The sequence below is a fragment of the Pelodiscus sinensis genome, chromosome 25 (genome assembly GCF_049634645.1).
Source record: "Pelodiscus sinensis isolate JC-2024 chromosome 25, ASM4963464v1, whole genome shotgun sequence".
Lineage (NCBI taxonomy): Eukaryota > Metazoa > Chordata > Testudines > Trionychidae > Pelodiscus > Pelodiscus sinensis.
Window position 1 is genome coordinate 17,207,361 of NC_134735.1, and position 21,178 is coordinate 17,228,538.

Consider the following 21,178-nt stretch of genomic DNA (forward strand, 5'->3'; position numbering starts at 1 on the left):
CTGGATCCGGCCTGCGGAGGCCCTGCCACTCCCCCGCCCACAGGCCAATTAGGGTCTGGGGGCAGGGGAAGTGCACAAAGTTTCCTCGCCCTGCGATGAGCGTGCGGTGCTTAGAGGCATCACATGCTGCTGGCAAGGCAGAAGGAGACTTCACGCGCCCCCCCCCCAAGCCCTGATTGGCCTGGGGGCAGAAGGGGGAACAGGTAAAGGCTCCTCCCACCTCCAGGGCATGGGCGCCTAGGGAGAAGCTCGGGGGGGGGGGGGAAGGCAAAGACTTCACATGCTCCCCCACCTCCAGACCAATCATAGTCTGCAGGTGGGGAAGCAGGGAAGTAGCCTGGCCCCATCCCTTCCGCTTGGGGCCCCACCCCCAATTTCTCAAGTGTCCCCCAGTAAAAAATGATTGCTCACCCTGGTCTAGGGTCACAAGAAACTACTCCAGACTCAGCTTGAGATTAGCTGAAACGGCACCAGACGGCAAACTGCCCCACCCCTGGGCCTTTGTGCCTCGGCTCGGGGCCCCTCAGCACTGTACCTATGGCCTCCGGAAGACTGACACGTCCTAATGAACTCGTTACTGAACTCGGCTCCCTCCTGAATGCGCAATGGAGCCCCAAGCAGGCTGCTCATCTCCGCTGCCCCCTCGTCTCTCGCCAGCACTGGCACCCAGCTCGCTCGCTCTACTCGCGCAGCTCACCCAGCCAGGTGACGCCGCCCCGCTCTTCCTGATACCAGACAGGGCGGGCCTGGGGGGACACCGACAGGGATGCTTAGTGCTAAAGAAGCTGGTGACAAGCTGCCTGTGACCAGTGGGTGGGATCTTTCTGATGCTTCTGACCAGCCTCTCCAGGTCCATGCAGGGACCCTGGCTTGCACCCATCTCACCCTCTGTCCCACAGGCCTTTTATAGGATGCTGGGCAGCAGGGGACGGTGCAATCTGACTGACGTCCCTGCTTCTCGTGGGGCATGCAGGGCCCGCTCCAGGCAGAGATCTCCTTAGCACACACATGGTCCTCATTCCTGTTGAGTACCAGCTGGTGCCAGCCAATAGCCCCTGAGAGTAACACCCACCATTGGCAGACACCCCGGGGAGCTGTCCAACGTGCTGGAAGGGAAGGAGCTGCATTAGCAGGAGGGTGCACCGGCCTCGAGGCACCTACCATGATGAGGTATTTGGATCTGTACTGGATGGTCCCAAAGATGCCCAGGATGACAGCCATGATGTGTAAAAAATTGGCCAGGATGGGCACCCACTGATAGCCCAGGAAGTCAAAGATCTGCCTCTCCAGCGCTGCTATCTGGAAAAGAAGAAAGGGGGAGAGCGGGGAGTCACTCCGCGTGCAGCAGCTCAGGGGACACGAAAGGCAAAGTGTATCATGTAATTAATGGGAAATCCCATGGACAATTAGTTACAATAGACTGAAATGTCGGCATGATTCATTGTCCGGCATCGGGCAAATCCATCACGGCAGGGAGGATTTATTAGGAAAAATCACCAGATGGAGGAGGAGGGCCAGGAGCGGGGAACGGGCGGCCAGGAGTCCTCTGGACAACAGGTAGGAACCTCCCACCCCCCGCCGAGCTGCCGGCCACAGGCCCCTGCTGTCTTAGCACAGAACTTGAGCAAGCATCTCCCTTATGAAAGTGAAGGCAGATCCAGGGGAGCAATTTCCACGGGGTCCCGGGGCTTCCCGACAGCAGCGATGCTAAAATCAAGACTGGACGTTCTTTCTAAAAGCCCAAGGGATTATTGGGGGGCAGATGGGCAGAGCAGAGCCGGGGGGAGCCCTCAAAGTTCATGGCACTGCAGCCCCCTTCTGACAACAAAAATTGCTACATGGCTGCAGGAGGGGGATGGAGGCCTGAGCCTGCTTAAACGCCCGGCCCCGGGGCGGGAGGAGGGGAGGCAAATCCTGAGTCCGACCACCCCAGGCATGGGGACCAAAGCCCAGGCAGGAGGCTGTAACCTGATCCCCGCTATCCAGGGCTAAAGCTCCTGGGTTTGGGCTTTGGCCCCAGGATCAGCGAACGCCAGCCCTGGCAACCCTTTTAAAATGGGGTTGGGACCCACAGCGTGAGAATCGCGGGACTCCATGACTGTGATGGTCCCTGCTGGGCCTGGATTCTGTGAGTCCATGAAAATATCCTGCAGGGAGGCTGTGGTGCTTTCCTGGGGTCCCTGCTCCCGGCAGCAGGCCAGGCACAGACACTCGGAGCTGATGGCTCCAGACTGCCCCTCTCGGCTGCAGGCAGCGGAGCTGGGACTTGCCCCAGGCCTGAGGGTACGTCGAGACAGCGGAGCTATTTCGGATTCTGGAGGTCTCCCGAAATGGCTCTTCCACGTCTTGTACAGGCGCCCGTTATTTCAAAACAGACTGCGAAATAACGGGCGCGCTGTTCCGGCACCGCTGCAGCCCTTGCTCCACCAGGGCTACGGGCTGTCTCGAAATAGCACGTTATTTCGAAATGCATTTGGAATAAGCTACAAGCACAAGCGGGTAAGCTTGATCTGAGATGGGGTGCTGTGTAGACGCACCCTGCGAGACAGAGATGGGCCAGGGCTGTGACGTTGGCATCTGGACCCAAGCTTCCCCAACGCCGGAAGAGGCTCACATCCGATTTTCTCGTACTGAGCTACCCGAGGGCTTTGTCCTGCCCTGACCAGCGCCGGGCCCTGCAAAGCAAGACACCCCCTCCCAGTGGGCGTGGGAGGAGGCTGGAGGCTGCGTTCCGTCAGCGCCACCACACCCCTGTGCAAAGCTGCTTGGGGAGCAGGCCCAGCCCGCAGGGGCTCAGGGAGCACGGAGCGGCAAACGGGGAGCACGGTGGCTTGGTCAGGTTGCAGATCAAGTGGGGCTGGGTTATGGACCAGCACTGGCAGCTCAAGCAAGGCGATAATGGCGGGAATGAGATTTGCCAGGTTTAGCTCAGGCAACTCTTCTGTTTCAACGTCCTTCCCTCGCTCCCCGCCCTGCAGCGCTGCAGGGGTAGCTGCCCGCCCGGCACTAGGCTCTCGGCTTGGCACAAACCAATGGGAAACCCCTGAAAGAGCAGCCAGGGCCAGCTTCATCCCGGGTTGAATTTGCTTCCAGGAAAATGTCCTCGCCCTCAGTCTAGCAGAACAGGGGGTATGTTTTCAAATGACTTTTCTAGGGTCCTTTCCAGGAAAGGAGAACATCTGAGCTGTGCCCCATTTCCCTCTAAATCCGGTACTTGCTGGTTCATTGCTGGATGCCTGACTCAATGTGGTTTGACCTGCGCTCGGCTGTGTCTAGACTGCATCCCTTTTTCGCAAAAGGGATGCAAATTAGACGTATTGCAATTGCAAGTGAAGCAGGGATTTAAATCTCCCCCACTTCATTAGCATAAATATGGCTGCTGCTTTTTTCCGGCTCGGAGCTTTGCTGGAAAAAAGCGCCAGTGTAGACGCAGATCTTTCAGAAAATAAAGCCTTTTCCGAAAGATCCCTTATCGCTCTTAAAATAAGGAATAAGGGATCTTTCGGAAAAGGCTTTGTTTTCCAAAAGCTCATGTGTTAAAGCTTTCCCCCTTACATTCAGAAATCTCTTTGTTTACTGCCATGATTTGTAATGGTCCTTGTCTTTCATAAACCATAAATAAGGCTTTGATGTGGTTTTAAATCTTGTGTAGTGATTTCTGCAGGCGTGTAAAATTAAAGCCCATTTCTGCCCACTATTCCATTCTGTAGTTAGCTCTGTTTTTCTCATTGGCTTCAGGCCTGTTAACCTTAATTACAGAATTTGACGAAGAAAAGGTTTAAAAGAGGTGGCAGCCTTGGCAACCCCCTGATTTTCTCACGAGATACTTTGTGGTTTTCTTACAGCCCTAGCACCTGGAATCAAAGGGTTAGACGGGAATCACAGCTTTCAGGGTATGTTTACACTACAGAGTTTTTTCGGAAAAACGTCCATTTTTCTGAAAAAACTTCAATTATGTCCACACTGCAATCACAGTCTTTGGAAAACAAATCGAAAGAACTGAGGGGGTTTTCCGACGTTGGTAAACCTCTTTCTATGAGGAAGAAGCCTTTTTCCAAAAGAGCTCTTTCGGGAAAAGGTTCATGTGGACAGGGAAGAGGGAGTTCTTTTGAAAGACGAGGAAGGAGGAAAAAGCACAGGTGACCTGGTAGCCACTCCACCCATAGTAATCCTGGATGACTGCTGGCCTGCATGCAAAAAGTGAGGGAGTGAGACCTCCTCCTTCCACTCTGTGAGACGGGAGTATCTGGCCCCAGTGCTGCGCTGAGGAGAATAGGGGTGTTTGAAAATGTTTCCCTGAGCTCCAAACTAAGATTTTTCAATGCTGGATCAACCCCACCACTTGTGGGCAAGTCGCTTCCCCACTCAGTGCCTCAGTTTCCCCATCTATAAAATAGAAACAATGATATGTTTGAGAAGCCCGATGAGATTTACTGATGTGACATGCTGTATAAGAAGAGAACTTGCTCTCTGAGAACTAGGGACTCTTATGAGTCAGCAGCTGCTGCGGGAGCAGCTAGCTCTGTGTGAGGGGCCTGGTGCTGCACAGTCTTCTCCCCTTCCCTGCAGTGCCCATGTCACATGATCAAAACTGTGAAGACAAAAATGTTCCTCCCTCAGAAAAGGGGTGTTGTCAAAAGTGAAACTTTCATACCCACCACGACGTTCCTGAAAAAAGTATTTGGATTTTTACTGAAAAACTAAAACTCTACAATTGTGTGTGTGTGCGCATGTGTGCGCGCGCGCGTGTGTGTGTGTGCGTGCGTGCGTGTGTCTGTGTGTGTGTGCGCGCGTGCGTGTTAGGGGAAAAGGGGTCATTTTCTAGGCCACTCTAGAAAATATGTTTTGAATACAAGCCAGACTTTACACTTTGGGATCTAATGGAGAACTAACCATATACGGCACATCCAACACACATGCCCACACAGTCTGATGAGTCTATCAGGGCTACGTTGACTTTGTTGAAAACCTGCATTACTTCCCACATGACACCCAGCACCAGGCAAGGAAACACAGAAAGCTGACTCCTAAAACCCAGTTCTTTGGGTTCTGTGCTTGTACAGGTCTTAGCACAACAAGGCCCTGGTCTGTGACCAAAGGGCTTGTCTTGGTGCAAAGTCCCGTCCCAGGGAACGTGCTTCATGCCAGTTGTGTGGCGCACTCGCTTAGGAAATGAAAACACAAAGGCTCCTGCCCAGGGGCGCTGGTCAGGGTGTTACCCTGCCCGGGAAGGAATCGCAGCTCAACATTTACCGTCCAGTAGACAGATTAAATGACCTACCAGGATCTTTCTTCCCCTTTTACTGCTGGCCAGAGACCCCTCCCAGTCCCAGCCCGACCTCGGTTACCAACACTCTCTCGTTTTATTACAAGTGTCATACTCGGGGTTATTCTTAAAGCCCCAGCTCGGGGCACCGGAAGTGAGGGACTCTCCGCTGTCATTCAGAAGAGGAAGGGGCAGCTTTGCGAAGGTATTTAAGCACTTAAAGACGCAGACAGGCATCTAGTAAGATTTACAAACTTAAAAGCAGGTTGGGGGCTTACTTGCCATTGACAGTCAATTGGGAGTAGATGAGTAACGCCTATAGGTACATCGGTAACGCCCCCTCCTCACCCGTAGGGCAATGCCATTTCACAGCACCCCAAACACCAGCAGGAGTGAGTCAACGTCAATGGAATTAAGTTTTGATTTTTGTGACTTAAAAAATCATTTCAGTACAGCCGAAACACGCTGGTTGGACATTTTTGGCAAGGCCCATTTCCACTTTTCATTTCAGAATGACTTTGTGTTTTAAAGTTAAAATAAATGTAAGAACATAGGTCAGAGCAAAGGTCCATCTAGCCCAGTGTCCTGTCTGCTGCCAGTGGCCAATACAGATGCCCCAGAGGGAGGGAACAGAAGAGGTAATCCTCACGTGATCCCTCCCCTGTCATCCATTTCCAGACAAACAGAGGCAGGGACACCATTCCTACCCATGCTGGCTAATAAGCAGGGCTCGACAAACCGCTGTTTCTACTCTCCTGTGGTGAGTAGATTTCAGTCGGTCGCTCCATTTGCCCTGTTCACCGGTGCTGCGTGCATGCGCGGTGCGGGGCTGGCAAGTAGATCTTGCCACGGTTTGTCGAGCCCTGCTAATAAGTATTGATGGACCTAACCTTCATGAATTTATCTAGCTCTTTTTTGAACTCTGTTAAGGTCCTAGTCTTCACAACATCCTCTGGCAAGGAGTTCCACAGGTTGACTGTGCGCTGAGTGAAGAAAACTTTATTTTGTTTGTTTCAAACCACTGCCTATGAATTTCATTTGGTGACCCCTTATTCTTATATTGTGGGAATAAGTAAATAACTTTTCCTTATTCACTTTTTCCACACCAGTCATAATTTTATGGACCTCTATATATCCCGCCTTAGTCTCCTCTTTTCTAAGATGAAAAGTCCAAGTCTTTTTAATCTCACTTTATATGGGACCCATTCTAAACCCCTCAACATTTTTGTTGCCCTTTTCTGTACCTTTTCCAATGTCAATATATCATTTTTGAGATGAGGTGACCACATCTGTACACTGTATTCCAGATGTGGGTATACCATGGATTTATATAGAGGCAATAAGATATTTTCTGTCTTATTCTCTATCCCTTTTTTAATGATTCCTAACATTCTGTTTGCTTTTTTGACTGCCACACACGTTGAGTGGATGTTTTCAGAGAAGTATCCACCAGATCTCTCTCTTGAGTAGTTGTAGCTAAATTAGTCCCCATCATATTGTATGTACAGTTGGGATTATTTTTTCCAATGTGCATTACTTTACATTTATCAACATTAAATTTCATTTGCCATTTTGTTGCCCAATCATATAGTTTGGTGAGATCCTTTCGAAGCCTTTCACAGTCTGCTTTGTATTATATTTTTTCCAGTATAAAAACATTTCCAATTTCAAACATGTCCCGATAAAAACAAAATGTTTCGATTGTCCTAAAATGCTTTTTTTCTTTCATTTGTGGAATCCCCATCTCTGGAGATATGTAAGAGTAGGTTAGATAAATGTCTATCAGGTCTAGACAGTATTTGGTCCTGCCATGAGGGCAGGGGACTGGACTTGATGACCTCTCGAGGTCCCTTCCAGTCCTAGTATTCTATGATTCTATGATTCCACTTTGCAGGAAGTTTCAAAATTCTTTGTATTTTGTTCTGATCTGACACAAAATCCCATTTAGAGAAGGCGAGTGCAGTTCCTGCCTAGCTCTACTAAATCCCGCTGTAGACTCGGCCCCAAGTTTCTCGCTCCTGTGGCTCCAGAGAAAAACTAGCAAATGTGAAGGCTCAGAAATTTAGAAGCAAGTATACAGGGACAGAAACATATTCATTTAAGCCAATTTCATGAATATTTGGGGCCAGGCTTATGATTCCTGGATCCTTGAAGCTGGTAATACAACAAAGAGTTTCCCTTTGCCTTTCTCTGCAGCCCATTTGGGCCATGTCTACACTAGCAAACTATTTCAAAATTAGTAAATTCAACATAAATCCCGATTTAACAAATTCAAACTAGCATGTCCACTCTGCGGGGAAGCCTTGAAACCAGTCCGAGGCAGGCTCCATTAATGTGGACGTGCTACCTCGCCTTAGAGCCCCAGGAAGCACTGGGAAGTTATTACTTCGAATGACTCTGGGGGGTCGTTATTTTGAAATAACCGCACCGGAGCATCACACGACCACTATTTCGAAATAACTCTTTAGGAATGAGCATTCCTCCCGATGAACAGCGGGAGTACAGAGTTCGAATTCCACAGCCTGTTATTTTGAAATAACGGGCTTAGTAGTGTGGATGCTCCGCTTATAAATTCGACCTTGGGGAGGTTATTTCAAAATAACACCCTAGTGTGGACCCGGGCTTTGAAAGAAACAGTACGCTGGGGTGACTAGCTGCTGCTTAAGACTTTCCTTCCTTATCCGTCTGTGCATGTGGCATGCACTGGGTCCAGACCCGGAGTACGGACACCCTGGGAGGTGAGGCGCTGTCTATGTCCAGCAGCCTCAGTAAAGAATCCTCTTTGCAGGCATACACACCACAGCTCAGCCCTGTCCCTTCACTGTCTCAGGTGCGGCCCACTGCACCCCAGGTTTGCCCTGCTCAGTAGCTCAAGCTTTGGTCTGTCTCTGTATGTCAGCCCAGCAAACTACACGTGGAGGCAGTATGGCACAGTGGAACATGCACAGCACTCTTGGGTTCTAGTCCCACCTTAGACACTACAAGGCCTTGGGCAAGTCACTTTCTTGCTCTGTGACTCAGTTTCCCCATCAATAAAATCAGACTTGCCTCCTTTTTAAAGTGTTTTCTGCCCTCCTGGGGCACGTCTATACAGCAGGCTAAGCTCAAAATAAGCTACACAACTTGAGCTATGCTAATTGCCTAGCTTAAGTCGAAATAGCTTATTTCAACTTTTGGCGCTGTCTACACAGCAGTTATTTTGAGGTAGAGCACCCTTCCCCCGGCTTCCCTTACTCCTCGTGCAACGAGGGCTACAGGAGTTGGAGGAAGCCATCCTCCAGATCGTTATTATTTTGACATTATGTTGAAATAACTGAGTGTGTGCAGACGTGGACTGTGCTGTTCCGGGGTAACAGAACGCTGCAGTGTGGACACAGCCCTGGGGAACAGCATGAAGAGAAGCTCAGCTTGTTACTTTGCACCCCACACGTCTCAGGCCGACACTCCAAACCTCCACAGTTCTCAGACCTCATTTGGCTGGAGTGAGCATTGTCGATAGATTATACCCTTGCCGTAAGCAGTGCGGCTACGTCTAGACTGCAGGCTTCTTGCGGAAGAAGCTTTTTTCGGAAGAGATCTTCCAGAAAAACTTCTTCTGAAAGAGAGCGTCCACACTGCCAAAGCGCGTCGAAAAAGCCATCTGCTTTTTCGAAAGATAGCATCCATACTGAATGCACGCTTTCTTGCGTGTAAGTTGTGATTACTATGGGTGGAATGGCCACCAGGGCACCTGTGCTTTTTCTTCCTCCCTCTTCTTCCGAAAGAACTCCCTCTTCCCCGCCCACACGCCTGTTTTCAAAAGAGCTCTTTTGCCAAAAGGCTTCTTCCTCGGGAATGAGGAGTAGCAATGCCGGAAAAACCCCTCTGTTCTTTCAATTTTCTTGCGGAAGAATGCAATTGCCGTGTGGATGGTCCTCAAGTTTTGTTGGAAAACTGGCTGTTTTTCTGACAAAACCCTATAGTGTAGACATACCCTGAGTGTATCATGAAAAGCCCAGAGGGACATGGGCCACCACGTCCCCGCCGGGCCCCGCCAGGGGATCTTTGTGTCAGTTGCTCTACGCCCAGTGCAGCTCGGTGCGGAGCATCGGCGATGGTGCTGCCGAGCAGATTTGCTGCACGCTGGAACGACTAAGTCGAAACTCGACACGGAGCGTTAGGCCGACGTCAGTGGCCGGAGGGGTGCAGGCTTTGTCACTTTGGATGGCTGCAGTAATGGGCGGAGGCAAATGTGTGTGTCACCAGCTAACGAGAGTTATTTACACTTTGGGCGGGGGGGCCTTTACCAGCTGGGCTTCTGGGATTCAGTGCCCCCGCCGCCCCCAGCAGCTGGCCCTCAGCCGTCCAAGGTGCCAGTGTGTGAGGAACAGTCTCCTGCTGGAGGAAGGCGGGTGACGAAGCAGCGGTGATGGGGGCTGTAGTGCCCGGGGAGCAGCCCCCAGGGGATGTTAACCGGCTACACAGGGCCAGGGGCATTCCCAGGAATGGGGTAATTTGCAGTTCCTTGGAGAGGAGGGGGGATCAGGCTGGTGGGGGGCAGGGTTAGTCAACTTTCTAGTGGCTGGTAAAGGAACCCTTGAGGCCTGTTCCCCTTCTCTGCCCTCATTTCCAGCTGCCCCGGCCCTGCCCCCTTCCCACCTCTTCCCCCACCCCTGGGCTTGCCAAACGGCAGGTGGCGACAAGCCAGCCCCTGACTGCCCAAGAGAAAACTAGCGAGGTGGCTGCCGGGGGAGGGGGGCTCACCAGGAAGGTTTCCTGCTTGACCGGGAGTTAACACAGCCCCCCCCCCCCATCCTGGGTCGTGCAGGGAGGGGCAGAGCGCTGACGCCCGCCAGAGGGGCACCGAGCCCGACGTGCAGCTCCGGCCTGTCCCCACTAACCCAGCTATGGCAGGGACAAAAGGCTTCCTCCAGCCTGGCAAAGCAGCCATGTGCCTTGGGCACGCGACTGCTGAGTGCTGGTCTCTGGGTCTTGGCCTGTCTCCTCAGGGTGCCAGTCACATGCCTCATGCCTGGGAATGACGTCGTGTACGTGGGCCAGGGGCGAGCGGGGCAGCCCCGACACACTGGCTGGAGTGAGACGCCTGGGGTTATACCCCTGTACTTCTCTCCTCGCCCTGCCAGCGCCCCGCAGCCGGGCTCTCCCTAGGCCAGACCCATCCCGGGTCCCAGCGTAACAAGACGGGACTCTGCTACTGGCTAGAGGCAGAAGCTGGGAGGGGGCACTCCTGGGTTCTTCCTGGCCCTGCTGCTGAGTCGCATGGTCACTCCAGGCTCCCCTCCATCAAATGTAGCTCTCACCTGTCTCCCGGCTCAGTCCATTAGCACCTGCGACTGCCAGGCCATGGGGCAGGGTCTGGCGCCTTGCTATGCCCCATTCAGCATCGGACAGCCAGGTCCCGAGTGAGTGCACTGAAGTGGTCCCTGTCAGAGGCACCTACGTATTATTCCCGTTTACAGATGGGCAAGCGTTTTGAAAACGTGTGTATTCAGCAACATGTTGTATGGATGTGAGACATGGGCGACAACCAAAGATTCGAAGAGAAGGATCTTGGCGGTCGAGAGGAGTTGTTAGAGAAAGATTCTGAGAACAGGACGGATGCAGAAGGTCGCCAACGAGGAATTCTATAGGAAGATCCAGCCAACAGAGAGCCTGCTGCAGAAGGTTACACAGCGGAAGTTACAGCTATTCAGGCAGATCTGCAGAATGAATGACGAGCGAAAAGTCAAGACCTTGGTATTTGGCATAATGGATGGTTCGAATAGGAGAGACAGACCCCCCAGAGAATGGGGAGATGATACAGTAGATTGGTGCGGAGCTGGTCTACAGAAACTCAGCCACTCCGCACTGGACAGGGAAAATTGGAAGGAAATAGTGAGGGAGGCATCGGACACCAACGGGTATTGAGCCCATGGTTGATGATGATGATGAAAGGGAAGTGAAGTGATTTTCCCAAGGCCAAAGAGTACGTCAGTAGCAGAGAAAGGAACTGCTCTCAGGAGAACTGGCCGCCCTAGCCACCAGACAACACTGTCTTCCCAGGCATGGCGTGTGCTTTGTGCATTGCACCTGCGCTGCCGTACAGGAGACTGAGATTTCAATGAAAATGGCTGCCAAGCAATCTTGCAGGCCGCCGCGTACCAAGCCAGCGGCTTGTTTGAAATGGCCAAGCACAGCCAGGGCTGTATGGGCTGTTTGCGCTGTAGCCAAATTCACTTCAGCCCTGTTTAAACTGGCTGAGGAAAGGGCCCTTGGAAACACTTACAGCCGGGCTGTAAATCTTTTCAATTGCAGAATGTAAATAATAAATGATACAAGGAACGCGGGGCTTGCTGGTTTATAGCCGCCCATCCATCTGGGGGCTGCTGACAGAGCAGCTCACAAGAGCTGGGCCAAAAGGCTGCTGGCTTTTGGTGATCACATAGGCCTCTGACGTGGAGCTAGGAAGGGCTTCCGAGGGATTTCACTAGGAACAGCTGGACTGGGTGAGCACAGTTCCATGTGGCCAGTGCTGGCTCCGTTTCTGCGGGATTGTTTCATTCCAGGCTGTCAAGCTGAGACAGTTTGAAGGAGGCAGAATGAGATTTCTAGGGAGATTGGAAGCATCTAATTGAAACATGCAGCAAAAATCCCTCTTCATTACAGGGAGAGGCAAAATTAGCAGCTAATGAGACAGTCTCCCTGCGGATGGGTGAAGTCTGTTAATTGCATCTATACATTTTTCCAGTGCAGGTAAATGCTGAGAGGTGTGCAGTGCAGTGACTTGGGTTTGTTCTCTGTGCCACACCAAAAGCAAATCATGTGTCTTTCAGCCTGGATAAATGTCGTTTTAGAGTAAGGAAAATAACAGAAAAAGAACAAACATAAAGTCTTTGTCAGACTGTGACTGGCTCACTCTTCATGATAAAAGAAGACATCAGCTCTGACATGTTTCATCCATAAAGCTCCAAGCATTTTTCAAAGGTGAGGGCACAGAACTACCCCCATTTTACATATGGGGAAACTGAGGCACAAGGCAACCCCCCCTCCCCCCCCACAAGGCACCCAAGTCAGCAGCCTGGCTGGGAATACAATGGAGGGAGGCCCCCCAAGATGCAGTCCAGTGCCCTGTCCCCATCCATCACCCCTCGTGGCACCCTGCACAGGGGAGTCCTCAGCACTGTGCAGGGATGGCCCATTGAGGCCAAAGGCTGGGCAGTTTGTGGGCAGCTCCACCAAGGCCGCTAACCCCCCAGGAGCCAATGCTGTGACCCCGGGCCGGAGCGAAGCTGAGTTACACCAACTGAATCTGGAACCCACCCCCAGCACAGGGCAGTGTCCTGCCTCAGCCCCTGCAGGAGCATAGCGGGCCAGGGCTGCGCTGGCCAATAGCTTGTACCTGGAGGCCTTAGATTTGGGCCCCCACCCCCAGGGTGTAACATGGCACCCTGGCCTGCCCTGGCAGAAACAGCCTTGTTCCAGTTGGAGTGCTCTGCCTCCCTGGCAGCCTCTGAGGACGTGTGGATCAGAGCTCTGCATGCGAATGGGACATGATCTGGATGTGCTGAGCCTGCTGGGTCTGGAAACGGCAGCTGGATTCTCCCACCAAACCCACTTTCCCTTCGCAGGCTATTAACGGCCTCTTCAGACAGCCCCACCTCCTGTCTGTCCATCTTCCGCCTTTCCCGCAGCTCTGCCAGCCGAGTGATCTCCAGGGTCCACACAGGGCTGCAGAGCAGCAGAGTCAAATGCCAGCTAGTTGCTAATTAAGATAATCCTGTAGTTGATCAATGCAGCAAGTTTAAGGGCTCCCTCTTAATTAAATGCTCCATCGTTTATTGATTGGCCCAAAAGTTCTCCTTGCAGCAAATCATATCAATTAGCTGGAACCAGACGTGCTTTGGAGTCCTGCTAATTGAACGGCATTTGCTGCAATGATTTTATTTTAATCAAAAAATGGAATCAGACAAGAACAAGGTCCAGGTGCTCCCTAGTCCAGGCGCCGCGGGAATTGCAAGAGGCATGTCGAGCAGCCAGGGTCATAGATTCTGTCACTGGCCAGGCTGCCGGCCAGTGTTAGCTATGGCTGGGTTTAACAGGACTACATGGCTGTGTCTAGACTCTTTTGCAGAAAAACTTGCCAGCTGTCTACACTGGCCGCTTGAATTTCCGCAAAAGCACTGACGATCTCATGCTGCTCCCATTCAGGCAAAAGTCCTTTTGCGCAAAACTTTTAATAAAAAAATGGAATCAGATTTGTTTGCTCAGCTTTGTTTTCTGCAAAAAAGCCCTGATCGCGAAAATGGCGATCGGGGCTTTTTTGCGGAAAAGCGCGTCTAGATTGGCACAGACGCTTTTCTGAAAAAAGTGCTTTTGCGGAAAAGCGTCCGTGCCAATCTAGATGCTCTGTTCCAAAAATGCTTTTAACGGAAAACTTTTCCGTTAAAAGCATTTCTGGAAAATCATGCCAGTCTAGACGTAGCCCATAAGTTTATGATCTTTAAGCTCACGGGATCAAACCATGAAAGCCTGCCATGTCCACTGGCTTTTCATGGGAGCTCAGCACAGCTCCGGCCCATTCATACCTCCACCAGATAATTTCAAGCATCCTCCAAAGTTATGCTTCAGGGTGTCAATGTGATTGGTGGCAGGGGCCAGGAAGAATATGCACAGCCAATGTTCCTTCTCCCTGACAAATTAACCTCTTCAGAGGCTGAGTCTATCGCACTTCCAGCAGACAGAAACTGCCAAGGAAAATGATAAAATCCTCAAGTTTATATCAGAGACCAAGTTTATATCTGAACCAAACCCATTGGCTCTAACCACACCTACACTTTCGGAAAGTTTGCCCCGGGTACAAACTTTTTGCATTATGTCTACAAGGTGACTAAAGCAAAATTGCCTCATGAAAGTTGAGCTCTGGTTCCAAGCTTTGTGCGCCAGACCCATTTCTAATAATGGAACTGGCACTGCTAGGTTAAAGAGGCCCAATGTATTTCACAGGCCAGATAAAGGCAGCTCTATTCTCAGCCCCCTGAAATGCAGCGACCTCTGGGGTGGAACATGGCAGCTTGTTAAGAACATGCGGCAACTCTGCAGGAGAGTTAGATAACCACAGGAAATGAATAACACTTTATCCAGGCCAAACTGGAGAGGGAATGAAATTAACCAACCTGAGTTTGAGCAGTGTCTGTTTAAAGGATGCCTCAAGCTGAAAGCCAATCAAAAGCCATTTCAGTTATGATACTTGCCTTCAAGCTGCCCTGCCAGCTGTTGTGTTTTTACCTTCATATGTTCCTCTTATTGGGAATGTTTCTCTTTCCTAGTGCGCAGGGATCACTAATTAACTAATGGCCCAGGGAGCAGAGTGAAATGGACTCCACATACAATGTTGTCAACAGCACCAAGGGAATCAAGAAGGGGGAAACAGAGATTTTTTTCTTCTCTCTGCCCCCTTCCAGTCAGTGACGGGAGGCGCTTCCCACAAAACGGGCAATACCAAAATTACAGGCAGGAGTGAGTCTGAAGCGGAGACTGCCCCTTTAATATTCCCAGATCTCCTGGCAGGTGCCTTGGGGTGTTTAAAGACCACAGATGGCCAGACCTTCAGATCTGGAGCTCATCCGAGGGAGCGCAGCAGCCTCCTAAGCCACAGGTTCAAGATTAGGGACAGGATTTTTAAAAGAGCTTGTGGCCAGGCCCCTGGCAACCGTGTAGCTTAGTGGTCAGGTCACAGAGTAAGCAGGCAAAAGGGGGGGTGCTAGCCCACAGCCATCTGTGCCCCTGGCCTAGGACTCTGAACCACTCTCCAGTCAGGTCCTTAAGTTTGGGGTGTGGCCCCAAGAGTCCAGATTCCCTTTAGCTGGGGCTTCTCAGTAGCTCCCTCTTTTCCCAGAGGGGTGAGGTTGGGGTTGCCGAGCAGACAGGCTCTGGTCCGTGTCCTGAGACTGCTGGAGTGAGCTCCTGCCTAGTCAGCCCCAAACTGAGCCAGGATCCTTCCTCTTCTCCACCCTCCAGGCCTGGCATTGGCAGCAGGCAAAGTGGGGAAGGGCCAGAGCCTCCCTTCCCCCTGGGACGCCAGGCCCTCCTTTCGCCGCTCCCTCGCAGGACTTACGCCCTGTTTGCAAAGGGTACATCTAACAGCAGCCTTAGTGGGGAATAACATTGCACGCGTCTTCGCTGCCAGCTGTTATTTCGAAATACTGTCGAGCCGGAGGACTTCTTCCTCCGACTCCTGGACCCTCATTCCACGAGCAGTGAGGGCGGTTGGGGGAAGAGCGCTCCCCTCGGCATCCTGCTGTGCAGACCGCGCCAAACGCCGAGTTCAGCTCTTTCCACTTACGCAATGGATGGAGCTGAAGTTATGTAGTTTAATGAGACTTTGCCCTGTGGTGCAGACGTGCCCAAAGTGACATGGGTCTGGAACCCCCAGCCTGAGCTCCATGCAGCTTTGCCTCTGACTATGTCCTCAGAGCAATACAGCCCCATCTGCAAACCCAAACGCCACTCCCCTTCCTAGGCCGCAGCCCCCAGCTCCACCTCCCCACTCCATCCTGCCTCCTTGGTCCAAAGAGAGTCTCCGCCACGCTCTGATGGCTCCTCCAGGGCTCCCATCCGCCCAAGACACAGCCCGGAATCTGCCCCCAGACCCTCCCAGCCAACAACTTTCCTTGTCGCGACAACAGGGCCCTCCCGCCTGTCACTCAGGCCCGGACCCCGGGCATCGTCTTCGAGTCGCGTCTCTCTCGACCCGCCGCTGCCTGTGTCAGGCCGCTAGGGTTCAGCCTCCTTATCCATCACGCAGCTAAACCCCCAGCCAGGCTCAGCGTCCGGAGCTCACTCACTGACGTGTCTCTCGGGCCTTGAGCAACGCTCGGCCCCGCGGCTGCAGGGATCCTTGACCTGCCCTGCGCAGGGACTGTCCCACCCCCTCCCTCCACCCCTCCGCTGGCTCCCCACCTTCACTCTCCAGGCCTCTCCCCACTGGGCTCTCATTCACTAGGGAATGTCAGCTCCCGCCTCCGCTCGGCACATGGCACCAGCCTCCAGTGCCCACCCGCTACACCTTCCAACAAGCACCTCGGTGCCTGCTGCCCGGGGACGAGGCCCCGCAGCCAGAGGCAGAGTGGCCGCACTGTCCTCCTTCAAGCCTCCTCCGAGGCCTCTCCTCCCCCACAAGGGCTACCGAAAGCGGGAGGATGGGTTGGCAGCTTATGCCCATCGCGCCAAGTGGCATTGTCTCCTGTTGCCTTGCACTCCCCCGCCTGGTGTCTCCTGTCTCTTATACATAGGCTATGTCTACACTGCAGCCTTTGTCGGCAGAGACCATGCAAATGAAGCACTCATTAGCATTTCTCACACTCTCATTTGCATAGTTTCTTCCGATCCCTTTTGCGGAAGAGGTTTTTGCACAAAAAACCGCAGGGTAGACAGGGCAAAAACCCCTTTTGCGCAGGATCCTGTATACCTGCTTTTTTTGCAGAATAAGGGTTCTTGCGCAAAAGGGGTTTTTTGTGCAAAAATCTCTTCCACAAAACGGATTGGAAGAGACTATGCAAATGAGAGCATGAGAAATGCTAATGAGCGCTTCATTTGCATTGTCTCTGCTGACAAAGGCTGCAGAGTAGACGTAGCCATAGATTGTAAATCCATTGGGGCAGGGAGCATCTTTTTGTCCTGTGTCTGTACAGCGCCTAGCACAATGGGGCCCAAGTGCAACAGTTCTACAATACACCCGGGGGCAGGGCTACAGTAGACAAGTCAGTCGGGCATCACTACTTCAGTTACTGCAGGGGTCTCAAACTAGGGGTGGTGACCAAAGTCCCCTCTATTTTTTCCATCCATAGCTGGAATAAATTTTGTTATGCGCACCAAGGCCTGTGCAGAGGTGCACCTCCACTAGAAACACATGCTGCTGGCTGTGGGTGCTTTGCTAATCAGCTGGGAGGCACCTGAATCTCCCCTGGGCGGCTGCCCATGCACTCGGCTTGCAGGGAGCACTGGTGGTGACCCCTCAGTGGGGCGCAGGGTTATCTCAGGGAGGGTCGCGAGCTGTCAGCCCCCCTCCCAAGCCCTCCAGAATGTAAAACCTCCCCCACGCAGAGGGACAGCAGAGGGGCACTGGTGGGGCACAGGCCATTCGCCACCCCTCTGCACAAGGGGGTTTCACTCGTAAGAGACCCAGCATCCACACACCGAGCAGACATTGGCTCTCCACAGAGCAGCTCCCTTCGTCCGCTCACGCCTTCCCAACGCTGCCTGAGGGGCCGAGCTCCACCTACCCAATGCTGCAACTTCCGCCTTCCCCCCCGAGCATCCCCGCACGCTTGGGGTTGGCAAGAGCTGGGTGGAACCTGATTATAGCAGGGGAATAGGTTTCCCAGGACCACTCGTCCTCTACTCCCAATGGAGCCACTTTATTAAACAACAAACCCTTTTGCCCGCCAGCTGCAATTTTTGCTCTTTTATTGAATTCGACCCTGTAGTTTTGAGATAAAGGAAAATACCACCCGGCTAGGTAATAACACTCTCGCCAGACACCTCACTCTGGGGACTGCGACTCCTAATGCAGACGGATTGAATCTCTCCCGGCTGCCGAGTGTCACAGCGGGCGCGCCAGCTCGAAACGCCACGGAGAGGTGGAACCAGAGACGCCAGGACACATCCAGCACAATGTGGCAGCCAGGCCACTGCGCCCCAGATGAGCTGTGGCATGGACAAGGGCCTTCGTTAAGGTCCCATGGCCTGCTCATTGGGGCGCTAGCTTCCAAGGTGACCCAGGGCGGGTGTTGGCCCCAGCCGGGGGGAAGGACTAGCTGAGGTCGGACCAGATCACAGGGGTGGACTGTTGCCTTGGCCAGTGGATGCTTCTTTTAGCCCCCTCCCCATCACGCGCAGTGGGGGGGCCTTGAGGGGAAGAGGCTGAGCAGGGATAGGGCCTCGGGGCAGAGCGTGGCTGGAAGGGAGGTGGGGCCACCAGGAAAGTGGTGGGATGTGGATGGTTAATTGGTACGTGTCATCCTTTGCCGCAGGCTGGGGGCTGCTCTAGCCCGGCCACGCTGGATGAGGGGACGCTCTGTCCCAGCTGGGCTACAGTGGCCCCCCTGCCTCTTGCCCCTTCAACCGGTTAAACGTTGTAATTAACCAGCTTACCTGCGTTCAACCGCTTGACCAATGAAAGAGGGTTTTATCCCTAGTCCGGGCGCAGGGGCCAGTAGCGGTTTAAACTGCTCCTGAGGGTTCTGAGCACCCTCTTTTTTCCCATAGGTGCTTGAGCCCCAAAGCCGCCTGGGAGCCGGTGCCTATGGATCATCACGGTACAGATGATCCTGCCGGCCGTAAAGGTGATGCCTGTTGGAGTCAGAGCCGTCCCAGACTCCCAGACGGGTGGCTCTCAGGCCTGCCTGCACCACGCCGTTGGGCGAAGCTGTCGGCGCTGGTGGTTTACGATTCGTGTCAGGAAATGTGTGTTGCCCCACAGCAGCAGACACTCGCCCTCCTGCCAGACCCCAGAGGAGTCAACATGCAGCTGACACACCCCTGTGAGGCGCACAGCCCGCATTGCTCGCCTGGCAGCCGGGGCCTCGTGAGTGCCGGGTCCCTGCCGCTGAGCTGACGCGGCTGGGACTAGCAACAGCTCGGCTGTCCTGCCCTGTGCCAGCGGAGGGCAGCTGTCTGGCACGCACCGCACACGAAGCACACGGGTGCTCCCGCTTTAGATCCGCTGCCCCGTACGATGGGCCCAGATTGTCTCAAGGCCGGAGCTTTGCAACCGTTTTTATTTCACCCTCGCTACGTTCACGATTCCTCTTCCCCCTCGCCACAGGGGAGGGGCTAATTCTACACCTGCCCCTCAAACGCCTCCCTCGCCCACAGTCCAGCCTACCTCCCAGACCCCTGCATGGGGACGGTTTCCTTTTGTTTTGGCCAGTGGATGCTCGTCTGAGGCCCTCCCTTCTGCGAGCAGTGGGCAGGGCCTTGAGGAGACGAGGCTGAGTGGGGCACCTGGGCCTGAACCGGGGACCCTGGAGCTAAAGGCCTGGGGGGCTCCCTGAAAGCAGTGACAGGTCCCTCGGCTCCTAAGCATAGAGGTGGCCAGGAGGCTGCGCGTGGTGTGTGCTGGCTCTGTGTGCAGGCGCCACCCACGTAGGTCCCATTGGCTGTGGTTCCTGACCAATGGGAGCTGCAGAGCCAAAGCTCAGGGCAAGGGCAGCCCACGGAGGCCCCCGGCTGCCCCTTTGGAGCCAAAGGGAAATGTCGCCACGTCCTGGAACGTGTGGCGCCGTAGGGAGCCTGCCAGCTTCTCCCACCGGACATGCAGCAGCCCGTCAGCAGTCACTGGAGCTGACAGGGTCCCTTCTGGAGCCAGCGGTCCAGTCGAAAACCAGACACTTGGCAACTCCACTCAGGTCTCTTGTGGCATCAGGTCCCTGCGCTCTGCGGGGCAGCCTGATCGCCACACAGCAACCTGGGGGTCACTGGGGAAGTCCCACTCCCTCAGGTATGTCTACACTACAGAGTTTTGTCAGAAAAATGGCTGTTTTCCCATCAAAACCTGAGTTACGTCCACACTGCAATCACGTTCTAACAAAAGTAAATGGAAAGAACAGAGGGGTTTCCTGGCATTGGCAATCATCGTTCTAAGAGGAAGAAGCCTTTTTCCGAAAGCGCTCTTTCAGAAAAAGGCGTGTGTGGGCGGGAAGAGGGAATTCTTTCGGAAGAAGAGGAAAGAGGAGAAAGCACGGGTGCCCTGGAGGCCACTCCGCCCACAGCAATCACAGCTGACATGCGAGACAGTGTCCATCCAGTGTGGATGCTATCTTTCAAAAAAGCAGATGGCTTTTTCAATGTGCTTTGGCAGTGTGGACGCTCTCTTTCGGAAGAAGTTTTTTCGAAAATTTCTTCCGATAAAAGGTTCTTCTGAAAGAAGCCTGCAGTCTAGACATAGCCTGAGTCACTGCACTGCGGGTGCTGCGGGAGACTCTGTAGGAGGCGCTCTCCTCCTAGTACTGAATCACTGCCCCGGTGATGCTAGGGACTGCTGCCCTGTGGAGCTGTCCTTTAGCTAATCGGCACCTGGCCCCCTTCGGTCATTTGAAACACACACACATACACACAAACACACATCACATACCTCACACACACAAACATAGACACACACATCGCATACCACACACAAATACACACACCACAAACGTACACACACATACACAACATACACACACATCACACACCACACACAATACACACATTGCACACCACAAACATTCACACACACATCACATACACACAACATACACACACACATCACAACCACACACAAATTGCACGGCACAAACATACATACACACACATCAGACACTGCACACACACACACCCTCCCCCCCCACACACCAGGGATGGGAAATGGACCAGCCCAGAACAACTGGCATCCAAGGAAGGCAGGGTCAATTATCCCGACCCCTGCTGTGCACATGGAATATTGTGGAGGCGATTCGGTGTTATCCGGGCTCCCCTGGCCACCTTCCACCTCCAGTGGCTCCACTTCCTGCCTCCTTCATTTCCCCTGCACTGCAGTGTTGCTCTGCAGCTGGCAAACCACTGCTGTGTCCTGGCCCAGAGGTGGCCGCATTCCTGTGCCGGGGAAGCGATGCCTAGCTGTTACCTGCCAACCTCCCAGGTTTCCCTGGATTCCAGCCTCCAAGTGCTTTGAAATCCCTGGTGCAGTAACTGAAGCGCATTATTATCCATAATGGACCGGCACTCTCTGGGGGGGGGTCTCTGCTCTAGAGGACCCCATGTCTGGGCCTGCTGCACAACAGGCCCCCTTTGGCCTGCCTCCGGCAGAGCTGTACCCACAATGCCCCTCTCCCCCAGCTCTGCTCCTAAGAGGGGGGGTTGGCCAGCAGTACCCCTCACCACCCTGAGGCAACC

The 21,178-nt window shown here is 53.4% G+C and overlaps 1 protein-coding gene across 1 annotated transcript in view; it reads right to left on the bottom strand.

Annotated features, from left to right (window-relative positions):
• NKAIN1 (sodium/potassium transporting ATPase interacting 1) overlaps positions 1-21,178 on the bottom strand; it is a 212,728-nt gene that overhangs the window by 79,144 nt on the left and 112,406 nt on the right. Inside the window, exon 2 of the mRNA XM_075908789.1 lies at positions 1,162-1,299. Coding sequence (XP_075764904.1) covers positions 1,162-1,299 — 138 coding nt within the window. The remainder of the gene's footprint in view (positions 1-1,161; positions 1,300-21,178) is intronic.